General features: G+C 36.3%; 1 protein-coding gene across 1 annotated transcript in view; it reads left to right on the plus strand.

Moving 5' to 3' along the window:
- The window catches only part of SYNE2 (spectrin repeat containing nuclear envelope protein 2), a 352,560-nt gene that overhangs the window by 164,596 nt on the left and 163,065 nt on the right, over nucleotides 1-24,899 (plus strand). The window contains 8 exon segments of the mRNA XM_020986547.2: nucleotides 2,482-2,637; nucleotides 4,903-5,043; nucleotides 9,938-10,004; nucleotides 10,007-10,119; nucleotides 10,571-10,708; nucleotides 15,013-15,201; nucleotides 19,388-19,510; nucleotides 21,954-22,136. Of these exon segments, the coding sequence (XP_020842206.1) occupies nucleotides 2,482-2,637; nucleotides 4,903-5,043; nucleotides 9,938-10,004; nucleotides 10,007-10,119; nucleotides 10,571-10,708; nucleotides 15,013-15,201; nucleotides 19,388-19,510; nucleotides 21,954-22,136 (1,110 nt within the window).

The following is a 24,899-nucleotide window of genomic DNA, read 5'->3' on the forward strand; positions in this document are numbered from 1 at the left end:
AGCTTTCTTTCTTACTACTGCCCTTCACTTACATATGACACTTTCCCTGAAACTGACTATTCCTTGTTTGCTGAACAATCCCCTTGCCTTTGCATCTCCATTTCCCCTTCTATATCAAACTCCATGAGCAAAGAGATCCTGTTTTATGTCATTTACCTTTATGTCTCCCTGATTACCTTTCAAGTTATAGGCTTGATAAATTTTGATGATTGAATTGGGGAAGAGAGAAGATGATTTTGAACTATATCGTTTGTAAAGACATTGTTGTCTGTCCTTTGTTCTTGAAGAAGACCATGACATCAGGGAGGAGATGCCATGACTTGCAAGTTAATTGGATTTAAGTGAGGGAGAGCTGTGCAGAGTCACCAGCCTCACAATCTCCTCCAGAGCCATCTGGGTCCAATGGCAAGATATAGATCAGGACGACTGGAGATGACCCCATCTCCAGTGGGATGATGCAGTGGGTGACCTTGGCTTTTTTAAATAAGTTAAGGTCTTTCCCAAGTCTCAGTTTGTCTGAGGCAACACTCATTCAGTGATTAAGGCTAGGTAAAAATGAGGCAAAAATAAATACTCAAATAAATTAATAGAATTAGTAAATTAATAATAAATAATAATAATAAAATGATAAAATAAATAATGATAATAAAAATAAAATTAATAAATTAAAATTTAAAAAAATTACTCAAAAATAAAAAATAAATAAAATCAATCTGGGACGGGAAGACCTTCAGGGTTTCTGGCCAAAACAGAAACAATTGCTATTTATACTCATTCTGAGCTACCAGAATCCAGACAATGACCAAGTGAGGCTCGGGCTATTGCTGGCCAATGAATGCAAGCCATGGTGATTTTGGTTTAAGGCATGGTCCCTAAAAAAGAAATCTAGCCTCTAAACCCCAAGATATCTTGCTAGGGTTCAGCTATCAAAATTTACGTTCCTTTGGGCAGAGCGCTCAGAGGTAAGGATATGATTCCCTATGTGGAAAGAGGGAGAGAATAGAGAGGAGAGAGGTAAGAAAGGAAGAAAGAAAAGAAGGAAGGAGGTATGAAAGGCATTACGTATACTATAAATAACATAAGGATTTGTATGTAACAAAATCATACATATGTTTCATTGGGGAATCAGACCTATATCTTTATCTTGTGGTAATTAGCAAACAGCATACTAGGACATTGAAATTACTTGTATCCATTAGATTAGACTCAGTTTTTTCTCAGCTATAGGACACGGTATCTTATATCAAACATGGGGCTGCCCACACAGTGAAGTTCACTTAAGCACTAATTTCTTACACCACTGGAAATACAGACCCAATGGTAACCTCTCTCTGAGTCAGAAGTGGGTCTTCTTTTCTAGTAAGTCTTCAATCAGTTTTTCAGATGCATTCAAAAGTTGCATGCTGTTTGTAACTGGAGCTGTTTTGTTACAGTATATTGAGAGAGGAAACTTGATTTCACTTATGGAGGGGATTATTATGGGAAAAGCATCGATGTAGAGCTCTAAATGAAGAGCAGCCCTCTTAGACTGGATATAAGCAACATAATTATGTGAGCAGTTCAGACCCCGAAGCCCTATATTTGTCTGAATTACCATGATAATTACATAACTTTCCATTTAACTTTGCTTGTATAGAGCTGGCTGGTATTAAAGATAAAAGATGAGGGTTTGGTAGTCAGAAGTAAAAAAGTAACTCAATGATAAATCCCCATATAGAATCATTTAAAATTGTAATTATTCTTCAAGGCAATGCCTTGGTCCATTAGCAAGATTAATAACTAATTCTTCCCAGAAAAGACCACTGTAAAGTTATAAAGTATTTTTCCACCTGATCTTTGGGAAAGTTTCCCAAACAAATGAGTTTTTCTTTTATAATTACTGCAAGGGGAACTTGGATCAGATTTTCTTTCTAGGCCACAACCAATAGACTATTTGTTCAAGTTGCTTTTATCTCTTAAAACCCACATTCTTCCTGTGGAACTGGAACCCTCAGTTGTGAAAGAAGCTGGGCTCACTGTGCTGTATAATTACATGAAAGCAGACACTTTTGCTTCAAGCTTCCAGCTTTTAGTGGCCTTGCATCATTGTTATGATAATGTAGGAAGAAGCATAAACGGTGACAAGTTAATAAAAACTTCTGAAAACTTTTGCTCTGAACAGGTTTTTGTATCAGGAATGCTACAGAGATAAAGTTAAATCATAGAGGCACTTTGGAAGCACAGAGATGTTGTAATGTCTTTTTACAACAATGAGTTGACATTATGAAGTGATATCAAGTTTAATTCTTACAAATCGAAAGGCATCATCTGACTAAACTGAGCATCTCTCAGGTTTAATCAGCTCGTATGAATAATGGAGTTTTGTCATGCAAAAAGCTGCTCATTTCAATCATAAGGATGTGCTCTGAAACTGCTTTCAGTTTTAGAGTTAAACTTTTCCTGTGTCTTGTTAGTACTGAAAACCCTCTTTAATGTTTTAAGGCTCTTCAGAGAATAATTGACAAAGAGAAACTTGCACTTGAGAATATTATGGAAAAACTCCGAATCAAGTATTCTGAGATGTATACCATAGTTCCTGCAGAGATTGAGTGCCAGATGGAAGAATGCAAAAAAACTTTAGAAGACATAGATGAGAAGGTAATGATGTTTGTGGCAGCGTTGTTCATTCCTGTGGTTTATCTCTCATTTATGCAATAGAGGAAGCAATGTGCCTTTCAATAAAAATATAATTGGGTTCACAGTTTCATTTTAGTTGCCTTTTCATTTATGAATATACGCTTTTTTTATGGCTCAACTAAGTGAAAATTTTGTGATTGGAAACTCAACTCTAAAGCAGTTTCAAGTGACAGAAATTAGAGTCCAGAATAATCTGTACATTTTTCTCCTTGTGCTTCATTCCTGATTTAGGATGCTCCTAATTAGTGTGAAGTACAATTTCATTACCCTTTACAATAGACCTGAATTATAAATTTTTGTCTTAAAACATACTTGCTCTTAACTTTTTGAAGCAATTCAAGTTCTGAAAAAGGAATTTTAGGGTAAATTTGAACACATCTTACACATGACGGCAGACAGATAAGTTACCAGTAAGAGAACAAAGAAAAGGGAGAATTCATTTTATTGTAATTTAAAAAAAAAAAAGACAACCCAAACCAAAAGATGAAATGTTTATAGGTAACTTCTAACCTTCCTATTTTTTCCCTCCCCTAATTTAGTCCAGGTCTCATAGTAGCATTTTATTATTGATTTCAGATATCCCTAAAATCTTAACTTGATAAGTAAAATGTTTTCAGTGTCAAAAATTAAGTATAATTGATGGAATAAGTTAGTAATATCTTGATATAACAATGCATTCTGTATCCTATTTCTTAGCATATTTATACTAAGGCAGCATGAATGTATAACAAGTATTATAAATATGACTGTTATATCCACAACACCAAGAATGTGTATACCAGCATTCTCAGATATTAATTATATAAGTTAGAATTCCCTTCCTTACTAGTATGCATTTAGCAGCAAACCTTATCATTTTGACATATATGATCTTTGCGTAGCTCCTAAAGCATCAGGGACTATTGTTTTCATTAGAATAGCATGTTTTTAATTACAGGTCAAACTAAATGTTATTCTATTGTTAACAGCATGTGGAATCCCTTAGAAAACTCACTGAAAGCATCTAGAGTCTTTAATGGCTAGGCCTCTGAAAAATTCCAGTTGTAATTTAGACCACAGGTAGATTAACATGTATTAACATTAATGTAAAAGATAACAGCTAATGGTTATCATCTGACAGTAGAAACTATAACCCTCCATATAATTCAAATTGCTGTTTGTGTTTCTTAAATCACGATCTTTTTTCTTTTTGCAGTTTATTTAAGTGGTATGTATTTAATGTAGGTGGATTGAGTATTCCCATGCCCAGACAACAAGAACAACAAAATTCTGTTCTTTTTCAACTAGAAATTTTTTTCTAATGAAACCGGCAGATGATATTAATAGTGTGGTCTAGTGGAAAGGATGTGGGATTAGACCAGAATGTTCTAGTTCCTGGTTCTGCTATTAATCTTATCTATGACCTTAGACAAATTATTAATCGTCTCTATTCCTCAGTTTCCTCTTTTGTAAAAAGTCTGTAAAAGGTTGTTGTGAGGCTCAGATGAAAAATTGCAAAAGTAATTTGCAAAGTTAAGAAATACTAGGCAAAAGTAAGATATCATCATCATTATCATCATCATTTATTTTAGTGGCTACATCAACACTCCTATCAATGTAATTTTCGAAAGGAATGAATCTTCATGGGGTATTTGAAGCAACGTATTTGTTATTAATCTCCTAGAGATAAGTTATTTTCTTTAAGGAATAATTCAGGTAGAAAATCATGCTGCTCAATGAGTAGGCTTTGATTGCTGTGAAGAAAAACACTAAAAATATTAAGCAGCATAGATTTTCAAGTGTCAGCTAGTTCAACACTATATTGTTTCAGCCAAATGAATATTAGGGTAGAAATTGCATTTTCTTTGGCACAAGAAGCCAAGATAACAAGTCATAAATAATTTATTTCTGAAGTTCACATTGTGAGGCAAGCCGTATCCTTTGACCATGTGGGTAATGTTTCTGATATCCTAAACAGTACATATCTTCTGTAGTATTTGGCATGGATGTGAATAGTCAATTTAGCGGAGAAAAATTGCTATTCAACACCAAATAAGCCACATCAGTATAAACATCCATCTAGGGAAAAAAAAATCCCCCAGTTCTTGAGGGAGTGTTCTGAGTGAATTTGCATGACAGAGTGCTGCCTCCTCTCTACCTCCTGACTACCCTTTATCAGGGAATTAATGGATAGGATGTTGAATCATCTTTAGATGTTGAATTAGACTTTCTCTCTTTTTATAACAGATTAGAAATGAAGTCTTGAAGAGTTCACCTTTTTATGTGATGAGTAGAAAAATAGAAGAAATTAATCATGGGCTTCAGAATGTTGAAAAGATGTTACAACAGAAAAGCAAAAATATTGAGGAAGCTCAAGAAATTCAAAAGGTAATGTCCTCTAATTCTCTCTCGGGCAAGGATTTTGATGGCTTTGATCTGTATTCCACAGTTTCATTCATTCAGAAGCTACTTGGTTTCCAGTGTATTATGTTTCCTGCTATTCCCAGCTAATAAAGTATTGAGCATCTTGTACCTTGTGTGGGCATGTACACACCGGGCCCAGCTCACAAGGCACACGTTTACTGGAATCATGACAGTACTAGAAACTTCTAGTGGTGAATGAGGTATTCCTTTTGGAAATGATGATTACATTTTAAAAGCATATTTATGGTGGGGATTAGAGCCTATCTACTGAGAAATATCCAGTCATTGACTTCTCAATTTTTAGGTCCTGAATAAAAAAAGGAAAGCAAACTTTCCACAGCAAAAGGAATGATTCAATAGGTTACAAAAGATAGTAACCACTTACCTTCTGACTCCTAAGAGAACGAAAGAATGTCAAAAGATTCCAATGTAATTCCATTTTCAATTGAAATAATATCAGGGGTATGCTGAAGCCAGTTCTAACCAGCTTACAAAAGCCGATTGTTAAATTTTCACTATGAGCATTTATACCTCAGAAATCAATAGTCACCTAGGCTTGATTTGTTGTTTTCTTTATTGTCTAGACTTTATAAAGTATTAATAATGCAGATGAAACTGAAGTGTGTCTACATATATTCCCATCCACCCCTCAGCCAGATTGTTAAATACAGACCAGCACACTCCTATCTTGTTCTACAAACATTTTGTGAGCTCTGCAGGAGTGCAGTATGAATCTTGGGGGATGATGTTATCACCAGACTAGAGGCTCGGTGACTGTAGGTTAATAATAATAATAATAACTGGCATTTACATAGGAATTTAAGGTTCGCGAAGTGCTGTACAATCCATTTTCTCATTTAAACCTTGCTGCACCTGTGGATAATATCCTTATTAAAACTCACCATCACAGAATCACAACATTAGAAGACATCTTAGAGTACATCTAGTCCAAACTGAACCTGAAAAAAGATGCCCTCTGTATCATACCTGGCAGGTGGCTCTCCACTGCCTTGAAGAGTGAGGGAGAACTCACTTACTCCTGAGGCGGCCTGTTACTTCTGAATAGCTCTAAATGTCAGCGAGCCTAAATGAGTTTCTTTGCAGTTTCCAGCCACTCCTCCTAGTTCTGCCCTTTGGGACCAAAAAGAACAAGCGAATTCCTCTTCTGTGGGACAGCCCTTCCATACTTGAAGACTTCCTGAGACTTCTCCAGGCACAGCCTTTCTAGCTCCTTCATCTGGTTCTCATTTGGCAAGATCTTGAGGACTCTCTCCATCCTGGCTGCCTCTCTCTGGAAAACCTCTAGCTTATCCTTGCTCTTCCTGAAACAAGGGACCCAGGGCTGACTACAATAATCCAGATAGATCTGAACAAATTATCACGGGACTATACTCTGTCTTGTTCACATTATTTTGCGTTTTATTGACATTATTTTATTATATTGCATTTGGTTTTGGGGTACCACATTTTAGGAATAACATTGTGCGTAGTCTTGAGATTCCATGTCTAAATTTCCAATGTGAGAAGCGTTTTTTAATCTTTTTCATTTAAAGGATTTTATTTGAATTATACGTATTCATCCACAGACAAAATCTTAGGGTCTTTGTATGTAGGTCAACCTAATTTAGTCAGTTTTTCATACAGAGAGTTTTCCTAGAGATTATCACATTTCGATAATATGAGGCAAAATGATTAAAGATTTTTGCCTTCAAGATTTCACGTGGCCAGATGCAGTCAGAAGAGATCTCTAGTCCAACCAGTACCTGAATAGGAATCTCTTTTCCCTACTATAACATGCCTAATTCATCCATTTGAAGCCTCTGGTTGAAGACCAACAGTGACAGAGAACTCGTTTGTTGCTGAAGTAATCCAATTAACTTTTACACAGAGCCTTCCAAGCTCATACTGGTCTGATCAGCCACAGTCTGTACTTTGACTCCAACATGATGGTGTCATTTTGGCCCTCTTGGAGAAGAAATCCAACCAACTAACCAATAATTAGGAAGTTCTTCCTCTTATGAAGCTGACATCTGCCTCTGTAAAACGTTCAGCCATTGCTAACTAGTTTTGTTTTCTGGGGCCAAGTAGGACAAATTCCCATCTCAGAATCACAGAATTTCAGGGTTGGAAGTAACTTCGTTGGCTACTATCTAGTCCACTCCACACCCTAAAAGAATCCCTTACATTAACATACCTGACAAGTGGCCAAATACACTCTGTTTGAAGGCCTTTAAGGATAAGTTACCCTCTACTTCCCAAGGCAGCCCAGTGCCTGGCGTATAGTAAGTGCTTCATACATGTTGTTGATTGACTCACTGACTGAACAGCCCATTCTACTCTGAAACAGCGTGAATAGTTAAAGAAGCTCTCTTGACCTAAGTCTCAGTTTACTATACTCATTCGGTCTTCCTAGTTTTGTTTTCTGGGTACAAATAGGACAAGTCTAAGCCTTCTTCCACAGGACAGATCTTAAAATACTTGAAAATACCTATGATAGCCTCCCCTCCTCAAGTCTTTGCTTTTTCAAGCAAAGCATCATCACTTTCTCCAACCTTTCCTCATATAGCATAGATTCAGGACTGTTGCCATCTTGGTTTGGTCTGGTCTCCACGCTCTCCAGCTCATCAACATCCTTTTATAAAAATTCTGAATTTCACAAATACTAAACAAGATGAATATTGTCATATAAAAAAAAGTGCTAAAAAGAAAATTGTATGTGTGGACAAGAATTTGTACAATGGGCAGCTTGCTTCTCTCTCCAAGTATACAAAAAAATTCATTGTGTTATTTTCAAAACTGTTCTACTTGTTTGTGTTTCCTACTAACTTTTCTTATGTTCTCTTCCATGGATTTAAAATTTTTTTATTTTATTTTATTATTTTTGCTAGCCTCCTTTTCCTTTCAACTGCCCCCCCACTCAAATTGAAAGAAAACAAAACCCTTATATAAAGTATGACTATAGTAATGCCCTTCTTAAACCATGACACAATGACAGAATGGATTACAATATTCCAGATGTAGTCTGACCTGGGGAGAATTCAGAGGAATTATACCTTCCTTATGCCTGGAAGCAATGTCTCTTCCAATGCAGTCCAAGAAGGCATTATTATTATTTTTATTTTGGTCTGGGGCAGTGGGGAAGGGAGAGGAGGGGAGGGAAAGCTGCCACATGACACTGATGAAACATGGTCCACTAAGACCCTTAAGTCCTTTTGAAAGTGTTAATTATTCTTCTGCCATCCTATATTTACGCAAATAAAATTTTGAGCCCAAGTACAAGACTTTGTATTTATTGAATTTCTTCTTAGATTCATTTATTACTCTAGGCTGCAAAAATTATTTTGACCCTGACCCTTTCATCCAGTGTATTAACTATCTCTCTAACTTTATGTCATTTTCAAATTTGATAAGTATGCCCTTAAATTTTTAAGCATACTATTTATGTTTTTTAATCCATTTGGGATAAAAAATGTTAAACAGCACAGGGTCAAGTAATGATCCCACTGATTTTCCATATGAGACCTCCTACCATGGTGACATTGAACCAGTAATGGCTGCTCTTTGTGTTCAGACCCTGAACTCTAATTTAATTGCATTATCATTTAATATCTCTCGTTCTCTTTGCCTCCCTCCCTTTCTTCCTTCCTGTTTTCTAAATGAATAGTATGAGATACTTTATCAACTGCTTTCCTAATTTCTAAAGTATTCCCAGTAAATAATTTCTACAGTATTCCCAATCTACTTTTTAGTAACCTAAAACACAAAAGAAGTAAAACTAGTCTGATTGTACTTCCCCCCCTAGATTTTCAATTTCTTTAATGGTCCTTTGTAGAATTTTCCAAGAAATCTAAATCAAGCTCACTGACCTATAGTTTATATATTCTCTTGTCTTCCCTTTACAATAGAGAAATTTGCCCCTTTTCAGTCAAATCCCTCTTTCATATTCTTCAGATACTTGAAGACGGCTGTCATGTCTCTGCCTAAATCTCTTCGCCAGACTAACTATACCTAGCTCCTTCAGCTCATCAAAAAGAAGCAGATAGAAGATGCAGTGTATTGAGTGATGGTCAGGGGCAGCTAGGTGGCACAGTGGATAGAGCACCGGTCCTGGAGTCAGGAAGACCTGAGTTCAAATCTGGCCTCAGACACATAACACTTACTAGCTGTATAACCCTGAGCAAGTAACTTAACCTCATTGCCTAGCCCAAAGAAAAAAAAAAGATGCAATATTGAGTGATGGTCCTGGAGTCAGGGTGACATGAATTCAAATTCTGCTTCAAGTACTTACTAGCTGTATGACCCTGAGCAACTTCCTTAAACTCTCTCTGCCTCAGTTTCCTCAGCTGTTAAATAGGGATAATAATAACTCTTACTTCCCAGGGTTGTTGCAAAGATTAAATAATATTTGCAAAGCACTTAACACGGTGCCTGGTACATAGTAGGGTACTTAATGCTAGTGAAGGAGTAGGTCATTGGATTTAAGAAGACTGAAGAATTGAGAGGTTAGAAAGTTTGAGGGAGCATCAATATGGTATGCAGAAGTCCTCTAGGAGGACAGTGACCCAAGTGTTGAACTTTTTGAGATGACCTGGGACCAGGTTTAAAACAGCCCCTATAATTTGAATTGGTTAGAAAATGTTGAATATGAATTTCTAAGAGGAGGTTGCGGCAATGTCTTGGTCACTGAGCAAAGGTAGTAAAAGAAGAGTCTGAAAGTCAAGTGGGAGCAAGGAGCATCTTGTCTCTCTCTTCAGGATGAGTGCATTGGGAAGTATGGGTGAAGGTACAGCCACTAGTAGAGAGGAGGGCTAGGAATGTAGTGTCTACACCCTGACTTACTTCTGATTTCCTTCTACAGAAAATGTGGGATGAACTAGACCTCTGGCATTCCAAACTAAATGAACTAGATTCTGAAGTCCAGGATATAGTGAACAGGACCCAGGACAAGCCCAAGAATGGATGGATAACTTAATGGTTCCCTTTCAACAGTACCAGCAGGTGTCACAGAGGGCAGAGCAAAGAACTTCACAATTAAATAAGGTGAGTCTATGATACCTAGACATCAGAAGACTGTGATGATGATATGTAGTGGCAAAAAAGAGATTGGTTTTTGCAGGGTTGGTCTTCAAACTTGTTTTTTTAAATATTTTTGATTTTTTCAATATAATTCTTTCCTTTGTATTCCTATGTATTTTTTCATATATATTCAAAAACATTATTCTAAGTAGGTGTCCATAAGCTTCACCAGACCTGCCACAGTGGAGTTTGTGTCACAAAAAAAGGTTAATAAGCCTGGTCTTAGAGAAAACCAAAAATTTTTGGATTTTAAGTAAATCATTCACTTTTCATCTTATGTTACCATATTTACCAAAATAGGAGAAACAGGTTCATACATACATCTGATTGTGATTAATCCTCATTTTATAAATTACTAAAATCTACTTAAAATCAAAAACAGATTTTGAAAATTATTACAATGTTCTTTTCCTAGGCCACGCTTAAGATGGAGGAATACAATGACCTCTTAAGGAATACTGAGACTTGGATAGAAAATACTAGCAGTTTGCTAGATGACCCTACTGACTACAGTTCTTCAAAGGCCCTGAGTCACCATGCTAATACCCTTCAGGTAGGTGTTCATTTTTCTGAGGCTCACTGAACCCAAATGATAACTGATAGTTTGACTGACTCTTACTCTGCTTGATGTCTTCTTTTTGGGTAAGGTAAGGTTGACGGCAGTCCTGGAGACCTGTAATTTCATTGGTTTGGGGAACTATTGGTATGGAAACTCCCTTCTACTGATGTTGATCTAAAACCATCTGTAACTTCTAGATTTAAGAGAGTTATCTGGAAGCACTGAAAGGTTAGATCATGGTTGCTCAGGGTCACTTAGCTGGCAAGTGTCAGTGGCAGAATTTGAATCCAGTATTTCCTGATTATCAGGAAACTCTTCTGTTCACTATGTCACACTTGTTTTGTTATTTCCTTATTTGTTAAAAATCAATTTTTCTTCCAGCTATGCAGTACATAGGTAGTATGGATGCAGTTGAAAATGCACTGGTTCCAAGAATTAATAAACTTAGCTTCTGGCTAGCTGGGCCACTCGCTAGCTTTGTGACTTTGGGCAAATCTCTTTAAAAACTCAGTTTCCTCAGCTGCAAATGACAGCATTGTAGTATCTGAGCTTTGTGGTCTCTTCCCCCTTTCAAATTCCATGGTTCTGTGGTTTTCATTACTCTTAGTGCCACTAAACTATGAACTTGTATTGTGGAAGGAAGGAAGGAAGTATAGGTGGATGAATGGATAGATGTGTAGGAGGGAGGGAGAGGGGGAAGAAAGAAAGGAGAGAGGGAGAGAAAAAAGAGAGGAAGGAGGGAGGGAGAAAGGAATTTTCACAACAGACTTCCAAGACATTGAGAATTCATTTAACTTCTATCTAGCAAATATATTTCCTTTCTTCTATGTTGTTCAAAGAAAAAATATGAAGCCTGAATATGAGTATTATTTGATAGAATTTAATTTAGTTTCTTCCAAAGAAAATGTGACTTTCTAAGCAAAATTTTGACTTTGGAATTATCACAAAATTATTATAGCAACTAGTACAGTGCCTGGCACATAGTAGAAGTTTAGTAGAGGCTGGTTGATTGACTACCTGATGTCCTGGATCACCCACACTATTACTTCTTTCCATTAGCTTAGATTCTGTGATGGAAACATGATTATATTTTTTTCATAACTTGATTTATCTTCCTCTTCCCAATTGGAACTTCTTTCAGCATATTGTCCCAGTTGATGGTCATTCCACTGGACCCTTCTAAAAATGTCAGTTCCTTTCTAGTCATCTCGGTAGTTCATAGGCTAGTACTGAAGTGGGTTTACCAAATTAGGAGACAAAGATGGTGCCCGTTCTACAAATCTGAAAGGCCAGTATTACATTGTCCAGAATGGAACGGATAAAGCTTGCTGGTTTTGTGCTGCCTTCTGCTGACACAACTGTGGAAGTGCCATTGGTACCATTCAGGAGATACTTGTGCTGAGGAAAGAATCTCAGTTATCCTCTGGCCTTGTTTAAAGAGAAGCTTAAAGAGAAAAAGGAGCTATAGAAAGTGATATAGAAAAAGACAGGATTCCTGAAATTCACCTGAAGTTCAGAAAGACTTTCTAATGGAGTAATTCTTGAGAATTCTACTGCTGGGAAATCACTCCATTTCCCCCCCCCCCCATCTGAACTACTGAATATTTTGCACAGGGAAAAAATGTAGTTGTGTTGCTTTAGTTTTTACTTTTGTTTTTGTTTGGAGAACATGTAAATAATCATGCTAGTTTCTTGCATCATTGTGTATTGAATTAAGAAATCTTATCTTTAAAAATATGTTTTTCAAATTTGGTCTATAACTTCCATCTGTTTGCATTTGCAAAAGAAGGCTCCAAATACATAAAGTGGGACATATAAATATTTTGAATGCAATTAAGGTAAACTTGTTCAGAAACCTCCATTGCCATAGAAAATGTTATAGAGTCTGTGTAAAGCTTTAAACAACTCAGACTAATAACCAATATTTATGTAGTCTTTTAAAGTATATACACACATAAACATATCTTTTGATATATAGATATATATATATACATATATATGTATAGAGTAGGAATAATAATATTTGTAATACCCACCTCACAGAATGGCTGTAAGAAATGTTTTATATATTTTAAGTGAATAATATAGTATGTATTAATATTAAGTGCTTTGACTTATTAACTATTGGACTGTCTGAGCTGTGTGGTCCCTTCTAGCTTTAAAATTCCATCATTCTGTGGTTTGCATTATTCTTCTTGTTACTGTTGTTATTCAGTCATTTTTCAGTTATGTTGACTCTTCATGACCCATTTGAGGTTTTCTTGGCAAAGATATTGAAGTTTGTTATTTCCTTCTTCGACTCATTTTTCAGATGAGGGAACTGAGGCAAACAGGGTTAAGTGATCTGCCCGGAGTCACAGAACTAATAAGTGTCTCAGGTCAGATTTGAACTCAGGTCTTCCTGACTCCAGGTCCATCACTCTATCTACTGCACCACCTACTTGACCTGTTTTCATTACTCTTAGCACCACTTAAATAATGAAGTTGTATTGTTGGGGAAGAGAAAGAAGGAAGGAAAGGGGGAAGGGATTTTAACTAATTAGATTTAATATGTAATTATTTAAATTAGAATGTATATATACTACAACAATATGAGATAGATATCAGAAATATGATTATCCTCATTTTCCAAATGAGAGAGCTGAGGCTCTGAGGTTAAGTGACTTATCAATGGTCACACAACTAATAAGTTTGAGATGTGGGATTTGAACTCATGCCTTTCCTGCCTCCAATTCCTATGTAGTTATTAACCAAACCTTATCACAGACCACTGATCTGTCAATGGGGACCATTTCTGAAGGATTACATATAAACATATAAATTACATACATACATATATAGTGCAACTCTACAATTGGACCTCACATTATGGAGACCATGGACAAAATAACTTTGTCCTGATCAATTCATCGAAACCTGATACCTAGTGCAGGGCATATAATACTCACAAAAGGGAAAGCAAAACATATCGCCCACAGTAGCAGGGTGATATATTTTAGATCTTGTCATCTTTTTTTCCAAATAATAATTATGATGTTATTTTAATTTACATACAATCACAGATTTAGAGATGGAAGGTGCCTTCAAGGTCATGTCATCCAAACACCTCATTTTACAGTTAAGGAAATTGAGGCCCGGAAGATTGAATGACTTGCTCAAGGTCGCATAGGCACTAAATGACCGAGTTATGATTTTAACTCAGGATGACTGACTCCAAATCTAGCATTCTTTTCATTGTACTATGCTACCTTTAGCACTTTATGGTTTCCAAATGCTTCCCTCACAAAATCCCTGCAAGGATGGATCATGTTAGTGCCTGTCTGTTGGTTTTTGTAGAGCTTATCATAGTGGGGATTCAATTAAGCAAGTGATTGCTAATATGAAAGGTGATGATGGAGATGGTGATTAAAAGATAAATATGACACCAATCCAGCTTTCAAAGAGCTTAAATTTAATAGGCTGACATCTCTCTGTTAAGCTCTGTTGATAGGTAGGAACTTCCTATCAGCAGCCCTGTGAGATGATCTTGACAGTTGCATCTGTTTGGGCGGCCCAATGAACCACTGGTAGGACCACGAGAAGGAAGCTATCAGAGTAGACATCTGGTGCTGGCTATGTGACATTAGCATCTGAGATGCTGATAACAATAGTATTCTTTGAAATTTAATTGACTTTATAGAAGAAAGTTATGATTTGTGGGAGAAAAACAGATTTGCATAATTTACAACATATTTAGATGGATTTTCATGAATATTCTTTTATAGGTCTGACATTTCAATAAACTTCTGGAAACAATGTATCTATAGCTTAAATATTTCTGAAAGATATTTTGAATATTTTGAAGTCTTAAATTTGTACATTAATTTATAATTTTATGAATTACAAAAAATAAAAAGTATGTATATGAGAATGAAAGTCTAACAACAAAAAGTTGAAATTGTTTTTAGCTACTTTGTAGAAAAAGTAAAAAAAATTAGAATTTAAAGTTTTGTCTAATATATTATTCATTCATTATTTAACTAATTTGTTAGGATTGTTTTCTCTTTTTTTAAAAAAAAAAGCCTCCTAAAATGTTCAGATTGCTGACCTTACCCTTATAATTTTTTATAGCTGACAATACAGGTTATTTGTACAATGCTTCCACTGTCAAACTAAAAAATAACCATTAAAAATATATGTCTTGCAGTTTAAAATGTAGCAAATTCTAATCTTCTCTAATGTATACCGGTGAATCAATATATTTTCACATTTTCTGTTTCTTGATATTTATCTTTTTCTTCCTTATATCCATTTCATAGATGGCTTTGGAAGACGCAGAGCAAAAACAAAATCTTCTCCATTCAGTTTATTCTGACCTGGAAGAATTTTCAGTGATCTTTGAAACAGACGACTTAGCACCAATTCAGTTAAACCAACTGAGTGCTAGAGTCACAACTCTACAGCAAAAGCTAATGGCAAGTCTTCCACAAATCCAGGACATGGCTGATGTAAGTTTTCTTGTGGTAAAAAGATTGCCTTGTTATTTTAATTCACATTTATTTTACTAAAGAATAACTACAATGCTGTTACTGATGTAGTCATCTCTTGATTATCTACTGACAATTTTCTTTGTGATAGTTTTCAATCTTCAGCACATTTTGCTTTCAAGATCTCATTGATAAAGTAATTAGAGTAAAGATTGTTTAAATTATCCAATAGTTCTTAGTTATTTATCTTTCATTTGGTATCATGTAGCCCAGTAGGTAACCTTTTAAACTAAAACATATACTTACCTTCCCTAAATAGAAAGAGTATATATTTAGGGTGAGAAAGTAATATACAGTTCCACTCAGTTTAGTATCATATATTTTTGTTGTTATTGTCACTTTTCAGTTGTATCTGACTCTTCATGTCCCTGTTGGGGGTTTTCTTGACAAAGATACTGGGGTGGTTTGTCATTTCCTTCTCCAGATCATTTGACAGATGAAGAAACTGAGGCAAACAGCGTTAAGTGACTTGCCCAGGCTCACACAGCTAGTGTCAGAAGCCACATTTGAACTTAGGAAGATGAGTCTTCATCACTCCATACCAGACGATCTATACACTGTACCACATAGGTGCCCCAGTAACATATATACATTACTCAAAGGGGTGATACTAGGGGGCACTGATGCTTACCTTAGGTCATGATGATGATGATGATGATGATGATGATGATGATGATAAAATCTATAGTTTTGTGCCAGGCTGCCTTGGTTTTCTCTTTACTTTAGTGCAGCAGATAGAGCACTGGATGGGCCCAGAGTCAGGAGTACTTGAGTTCGAATCCAGAAACAGACACTTGCTAACTGTGTGATGCTGATCTAGTCTCTTACACTCTTTGTTTCAACTGTAAAACGAGGATAATAAGCATCTACCTTGCAGGGTTGTTGTAAGGATCAAATAAAATACTGGCAGAGCTTAGTACAGTGCCTGGCTCATACTAGGCACTATACAAATGCAATTCCCTCCCTTCTCCTTTCCTTCAATCCATCCTCCACATGTCAAAGGGATTTTCCTTAAACTCAGGTGTAACTGTATCACTCTCCTACTCAGTAAACTCCAATAGCTCCCTATTGCCTCTAGGATCAAATATAAAATGCTCTTTTGGCTTTAAAGTCATTCACAGCCTTACATGAACCTACCTTTCCAGTCTCACTGTACCTTCCTGCCCTTCCTGCGCTCCTCGATCCAGTCAAACTGAACTTCTTTCTGTTCTTCACACACAAAACTGTATCTTCCATCTCTATGCTTTTTGCTGGCTGTCCACCGTGTCTTTCCTCGCCCCTGCCTTTTAGAATCCTTTCCATCCTTCAATACTCATTGTATTCTACAAGAAACCTTTCCTGGTCTCCCAAAATGAATCCTTCCTCTCCAAATGAATTTGTATTTATTGTGTATCTATTCTGCATATACTCATGTGTCTACACATTATGTTTCCCATAAAAAATATAAGCTCCCTGAGAGGAGGGACTGTTTTGCTCTTGGCTTATCTCCCTGGTGCCTAGCACAGTCCTTGGTACATAGTAAATTCTTAATAAATGCTGCTGATCCACTGATGGCTTTAATAAATTCATGATCAAATAGCTTATTGAAAATCCTCACTATGTGTAGATTGTTTTTATTTCCTCATGTATTATGCATCCCAGAACAGGGTCTTATGACCAAAACATTAACCCCCTTTTATCATAATTTTGTTGTCGTTCAGTCATGTCTGACTCTTTATGACCCTGTGGACTATTTTTTTTTTTGTCTATGGGGTTTTCTTGGCAAAGATACTGGAATGGTCTGCCATTTTCTTCTCCAGTAAATGAAAGCTAAGGTCATTTAACAAAGGTTAAGTGACTTGCCCAGGGTCACACAGCTAGTAAATGTCTGAGGCTATATTTGAACTCAGGTCTTCCTGACTCCAGGCTTAGTGTTCTATCCACTGAGCCACTTAGCTGCCTCCTCTTTTAACTTAAAGACATTGAAAATTTGTAAAATAGTGCAGATACAGATGTGCTTTTCATCAGTCTCATTTTCACGTAAGTGCCTTTATATCAAACTCATAACTGTAGAATGAGTGAGAAATTCAATTCAGTTTAACAAAAACTTATTAAATACCTATTATGTATAAGGTCACTGGGTATACACAGACAAAAATATTATGGTCTCTGCCCTCTAGGGTTGACATTCTACTGAAGAGAAGAATTTCTTTATAGGGTCTCGGGATGGAAGAACTGAACAGTTTGTCAGCAGCTACTGAATTAGTCTTTTAAAGTTTAAATTAATTATTTTGTGATTGAGGCAACAACTTAGAATAATGGTTAGAACTCTAGACTTGGGTCAGGAAGATCTAAGTCCAGATCTTGTCTCAGATATTTCCCAGCCAGGTGATCATATGCAAGGCACACCCCCTCCCCACACCCTAATTTCCTTATCTTTATACTACTCCGTACTTCTATTAGCAAGAATTGAGAATATAGACTATGTGACACTCCTGCCTTTGAGTTAGTCTATAAGCATTAATTAAGTGCCTACTAAATGCCTAGAAGATAGACCCCTCCCCTTCTAGGAGCTCTCCATCTAAACAAGCCCACAGGGATAAACAACACAATATTACAATAATATAAAATTATGTAATAGAATAATTATAATATTATAAACAGTGCAATCTACAGTGAATTATAGAGGCTTTTTTGGTCCAGGTCTGAGATTGCATCAGTGTGAGATATTCTCAGGTAAGCAGCTCCTTTCTGCCAATGTTCTATGGCAACTCTTCAGTAACTTGTAGTCTTAAATAGTCACTTGAGGGCACTAAGAGTTTAAATTGCTTGCTTACAGTCACACAGGGCAGGTAGGTGGAGCAGTGGCCGGGGCACTAGGCCTGGACTCGAGATGAGTGTTCCTACATTCAAATCTGGCCTCAGATACTTCCTAGCTATGTGACCCTGAGCAAGTCACTTAACCCTGTGTGCCTCAGTTTCCTCATCTTTAAAATGAGCTGGAGAAAGAAATGCAAAATACCAGGATCTTTGCCAAGAAGTCCCCAAATGGGGTCATAAGAGTCAGACATGCCTGAAACATCTGAAGAGCAAGAGCAGCAAAGTCTCATGGCCTATGTGAGACAGAACTGGGACTTGAGGTCTCCTTGACTAAAGAGTGCAGCTCTTTATCTGCCGTTCCACACGGCTATATTCTTATAAGCACCGAATACTTGTAAAAGCAATGAGCATAACTGATGATGTGCTTGGTCAGTTTTGAACAGGGGTGAGTAACAATGAATATCTAGGTTTAATGTGGAAATACAATTAGGATAAGAACTGGACCTATGATTTCATTGGTATATGGAACACCTGAATAAGGGAATTCTCTATGCCAACGTAGGCTGGTACCTTCTCTTCAGTTTATAGTCTCACAGAGTTGGCAGAGCACTGAGATGTTGCTAGGTGGCTTCATCAGGGTCACAAAGCCAATATGTGCCAAAGGCAAGTGGATAGAGTACACCTAGAGCCAGGAGTCAGGAAGACTGATTTAAGTCCAGAAGACCTGATTTTAAATCCTACCTCAGACACTTACTAGCTATGTGACCCTGGGAAAGTCACTTAATCCTGTTTTTCTCAGTTTCCTTAACTGTAAAACAGGAATAATAATAGTACTTGCTTCCTAGGTTTGTTGTGAAAATAAAATTAAATAATATTTGTAAAGCACTTAGCACAGTGCCTGGCACATAGTAGACACTATATAAATCCTAGCCATCATCATCATCATCATCATCATCATCATCATCATCATCATTATTGAACCCACATCTTCATGGCTCCAATGTCAATTTTCTAACCATTGCACCAGAAGTGTCAAACATGAAGCGCATCCCACAACCCTCCCAAGCATAGCCTGAACCAAATTAAAATGTAATTCCTAATTGTTTTTAATGTGTTGACATATTAATAAAAAAGACATATATAAATATGTATGGGTTTTCTAAGTCAGTGGCCCATAGTGATTCTTATATATGGCTTAGTGGCCCCTATTTCTATTTTATTTTGACACCACCGCACATATCATATCATTGAGAATCCAATCACTAGCAATAAACTGTCTTTGCATGTGTGACTAACGTACAATGAACAGAAATCAGCTGTTTTAAAAAAATTACTTCTTAAATTCTAGGAGGTGGTTGCTATTGAAACCGAAGTAAAATCAATAGAGAAGAAAGTTTCAAAAATCAAAGCTATCCTGTTTTCCAAAGAAATATTTGATTTTTCTCCTGAGGAACATCTTAAGCATGGAGAGGTGAGCATGGATCATGGATTGTTAAAATATTTTCTGAATCTCTATGTTGTGTTTCTGCTATGTTTCTTAGATATGTAGGTGCTTCATGTTGGAAACAGCAACTTAGGTGGAGAAGAACAAACAAGGTTTCAGCCGTTATTAGTAATCTTTGGATTGAAACTATATACAAACTGAAGAAAACATGAAAATTCCGGTTTGAAAAAGTTAAATTCTATAGCTATTTACTATTATGTATTATGTATTTTATACTCTCTCTCTCTCTCCATGTGTATATATATATGTACATATGTATATACATATGTATATGTATATACATATATACATATATATACATTATATACATATATTATTATAGCCAAATACTATTATATATAAGTTGTGGAGATATATAGATGAGAAAAATATCACGTTCTTATCCACAGAGAACTTAAAATTTAGTGACAGAGTGAGACGTATGCAAATAACTAAAAATTAGAAGATGATTAAATTCATAGGAGGGGTCAAGCAAAATTGCTTGAGATGTTCAAGGTTGTTGGGCAAAAGGAAACCACCTGTTCCTTTCTTTGATCCTTGGGAAGACCAAAGAAGGATTTCGGGAGGATGGGACACCTGACCTGGACCTTGAAGGAGGAAAAGACAGGAGTAAGTGGTGGTATATGCAAAGCCATAGGAGCAGAGAGGGCAGGGTGAGATCAAGAAATAGAGATCAGTCCAGTTTGTCAGGAGTTAATGGTGTAAGAAGGAAATTAATATGAACTGAGTCTGAAAAGATATGCTAGAGCCAGATTATGAAGCAACTGGAGATGTAGGCTAAGGAGTTTAAGTTTCATTAAATATATATAATGAACCATTGATTTTTTTTTAAGCCAAGGGCTAATGTGATCAGATCTGTACATTAGGAAGATTACAAGTGGCACAAATAGAAATAAGAGACTGGAGGCAGGAGGATAAGTTAGGAAGCTATTACCATAACCTAGGGCATAGATTCCCAAAGTGGGCAATACTGCCCCCAGGGGGTGCTAGAAGGATGGGGGGGTAGTAGCCTCAGGTGAAATTCAGGTATGTTGAATAAAAATAAGGAGATGGTGGAAGCATAAGGAAAGAAGATAAGAAAATTTTGAAAACCTGTTCATATATGTTTCATCTATTCTGTAACAGAGTTAAATTGTAGTGATTACATTATTTTCCAAGTAAACTCACAAAATGCAAGTTATAACCAATCAGTGGTGAAGGCCTCCAATAGGTCTTAACAAGCAAGTGTTGGCAGGTGAATGTATTGCGCATTATTTGGAAGTCCAGCATGCATCAGCAGGAATATGTGTGTGTAATGACTTGTTTACAATATGATACTGTATGGTTACATGATGCAATATTGTGTCATCAAAATTTCAACGCAGGAAAAAAAACCCACAAATTTTCAATAAATTATTAAATTTAAGATGTATCATTTTTAAAAAGTATATTTTTTGAAATGATACGAATTTTTAAAATTGTTAAAGGTTTAAAGAAAATAGATTTTTAGGGGGGTGCTGAGTAATTTTTTTTGAAACAGGGATGGTAGGCTAAATAAGTTTGGGAACCTTTGGTGTAGGTAACAGGACAAGAGGGCCTTAACTACATTGGTGCCAGTAAAAATAGAAAGGAGCAAACCTATGAAAGAGATTGTAGGTAGAATCAACAGGACTTAGCAAATGAGATTATGTTCACCATAAGGGAGAGGGAGATTGAAGAGTCAAAGATGATTCCAAAGTTTTGAGCGTGGATGAAAGAGAAAAATAGAAAAAAATAGATATATATATATACAGCAAGGAGAGCCCAGAGGTGGACCTAATCGGAGCAGTTAACTCAATTCTTCCATAGAATTCTCAGCTCTATTTTCAGATGTCTTTTATCTAGTTACTTGATATAATATGATATAATATGATATGATATGATATAATATAATATAATATAATGTAATATAATATAATATAATGTAATATAATATAATATAATATAATTAATATAATATAATATAATATAATATAATATAATATAATATAATATAATATAATATAATATAATATAATATAATATAATATATAACAAATATTAAGTACTTTCTGTATATAGAGGATTGTGCTAGCTAGTTCCTGGAGGATGAATGAAGCTTAGGTAAAACAATATGCTTAGAGCATAACAGTAGTTCCGAGTAATTAATGAATTGTTATAAAATCTCAACAAATGATAGTAGAAACATAAAATTTGATGATGGAGAATTATACCCACCTTCTATCTCTTGAAACTAAAATGTTAGTCATGCGGTAACAACCTGAGAAAACAGCTTTAAATTCCCAAGCATTATTTTCAATGTTAAGTAATAGAATTTGTCATTTTTCAATACTTAAGCTTTGCAGTTACTTTTTCTTTCACATTTATATAATGTTGGCATCTTTTATTTTAGGTCATACTTGAAAACATAAAGCCCATGAAGAAGGCCATTGCCAAGATTGAATCTTACCAAGTGGTCCTGAGTTTGCCTGAAAAAGGAATGAAATCTTTGCCAGTATTTGAAAGGACAAGTCAGCTTTCACAAGAGGTGAAAATGTTAGAAAAGGTGACCTATGAACAAAATGAACTATTGAAGGTGAGTGAGTTATACTGATATAAAATTCAGTGGGTGGAAATGTCATACCAAGAATGTTGATATTTTCATTTTTGACAGTGGAGAGTAGACTTTCATGACTGCAGTATGTTGTCCTATAGCTAAGTGGTACAGTGATTAGAGTGCTGGACTTAAAATCAGGAAGACCTGAATTCAAATTTGGCCTCAAACGTTTCCTATCTTTGCCTGAAAGAAAGAAAAAAAAATGGCAGCCCTGTGTTTTTTTTACAAGATGAAAGAGGAAGAGAGGTAGAGGAAATCATATTTCATTCCAAGTCGGTTATCAAACGGTACAGCTAAAATTTCACAACTAATTGGAGTAGAGGGAATAAAGTGTCCTTGGGTATATTTCTATGCAGATGACATTGTTGAGGAAGACCATTAGATTATATCCCATTTCTATATTAAAAGATCTTTCAAAGTGCTGTATGTGTCATATATATAGTGTATATATGTCAATTAAGAATAAGTTATCTGCATGTAGCGGTCACTAAATAAAACTGGATTATGAGGGTTTGTGACTAGGGCTGCTAAACAAATATTAATAGCACAGATAAAAACTGGGTTTATAGTTAACCACAAAGTGAAAAAATCTTTCATATTCACGGTGAGAACAATTCTTCGCCTAGTGTTGTGGTCCAGGCCTCACTCAGGCCAGTCCAGGGGTTCACGTTCTGTATTGGAATAAAATGAGACACTAATAGACTCTCTACCATTTAACATTTACTTAGCCATAGCACGCAAAGAATATTCAGCAGAGATACAGTGCTGTTTCAGATTGAGAGAGCCTTCCTTGTCTCTACCTAGAAATATGTCTGGTCAGAAGAGTGTTTTAACTCACATAGCAGCGGGCCATCCTTAATGTTTGAAGGGCACTAATTCCATGAGCTGACCTTTTAACTCCCCAGGTGACTGGGAAGCCATGTCAGGAGCTCAGCCCTAGAGTCATTTCAAGGATACCTTCCCTATCTCTTATGGAAAAGCCATGTGGCGGCATGGATACTTAAATGCTGTTCCTGACATACCACTCCTTGGTGGCAAGGTCCTAAAGGTCTCCTAAAGGACCGTCCACCTCTTCTATGGCTTTAGGATAACAATAAGACAACTCTGACCTCAGATATAAAAGAAACTCAACATTAGCAGCACTAAAGGCAGAGCTCAGTGTAGGTAAAAGAAAAACATACACAAAAAAGAAAGAAAAATAAAAATTGGCAATGTAGTGGTCCTCTGAAGGAGATTGAATATAAATGTGAACAAGAAAGGGTAGCTGAATGTGGAGGAAAACAAAGAACAGAAATTTCAGGCTTCACTTCCCCTCTTTGGAACAACTGATTCCTGGATCTCTCGTGGTTAGAGGCAGTTTTTACGTTAAGCAGCGATGATTGAGTGAGAACAAGACTTTCTTAAAAAGATAAGTTGTATCCATCTAAAACTAAGAGCAAACATTATCTGTAATGGGGATAAACTTGAAGCCTTCCCAGTAGGATCAGGGGTTCAATGATGTTCATTATTACCATTATTATTCAGTATTGTACTCGAAATGCTAGCTATAGCAATAAGACAAGAAAAATGAATTGAAGGAATAAAAATAGGCAATGAGGAAACAATTTCAAGAAATTATCAAAGGAAACCACCTAGATATCCTAGAGAATAAAATAGAAATCAAAAGAATTCACCAATTACCACTTGAAAGGGATCTCAAAATGAAAATTCCCATTGAAAAAATCATAAATGAGCTCCCTGAGAAAAAATCCCTATGACCAGATAAGTGAATTCTACCAAACATTTACGGAATAATTAATGTCAACGCTGTATGGCATTTGAGATTGGTAACACCATACCATTCACTGAGCCTTAGTAATTGGCAGGACAAATTTGTTCAGTTCAGTAGTGGACTATAAGATGCCAGGTGCCATCTGCCTTCCTTGCCAGTTCTGTAAGAGGAGCTAGTGGAGTGAAGAGCCCCAGCCTCTTTAATCTCTGTCAAAAGGAGGAAATAGCTTTGGCCCCTTCTTGGACTTGATATTGATGCCTGAGACAACTCCAAGGGTTTCCATTTGGCCATGTCCTCAATAGCCTGCATGGAGGTTCCCATGAGCTTCCATGTAGGTACCAGCTCCCAAAAGCTCATGATGCCTCTTTCTTCACTGTTCTGCCTTCTAAAATCCTGATTGAAACTGGGGCACTTCAGTGGACGCATTTGGGGAGAAACAGTAATGTTGTTTCCAGGGAAACTGGGGAGAGCTCAGGCAATTTTCCTGGCTTTTCTCCTCCATCTAGGCTCTGCCTTTGAATGTTATTATGGTAATTTGGCTACCACTGTCTAGCTACCTCTTTTTCAAACAGGGTGGAGGCTTTAAGGATGCTTTAAGTTTGGGAGCAGCTGAAGGGCTCTTACTTTCCCAGTACTGGATATCATGGTATAATTTTATTAGCACTCTCATAGGTTGGTAATTACTTCCTTATCAACCCCATGTTTCAGAAGCTACACCCAAAGCTTCTTGTGGGATGTATCTATAGTTCCTTTTGAAGATTTTTTTCTTTGTTTTCTCATGGTCATATCTCTATACAAGTTAGCTTTGCCAGTTCTATGGCCACAATATGTACTCTTAACTTTGTCCATTCCTTACCCTCCATCGGGAATATAATACTACTGGTAACAAATTGTGTACATCTTATAATGGTGAGGGAATTATGGTCAAGATTATAAATTTGACCTACAAGTTAAGTAACCTAATCCTGAAA

The sequence above is a fragment of the Phascolarctos cinereus genome, unplaced genomic scaffold, assembly GCF_003287225.1.
Source record: "Phascolarctos cinereus isolate Bilbo 61053 unplaced genomic scaffold, phaCin_HiC Scaffold_3;HRSCAF=262, whole genome shotgun sequence".
NCBI lineage: Eukaryota > Metazoa > Chordata > Mammalia > Diprotodontia > Phascolarctidae > Phascolarctos > Phascolarctos cinereus.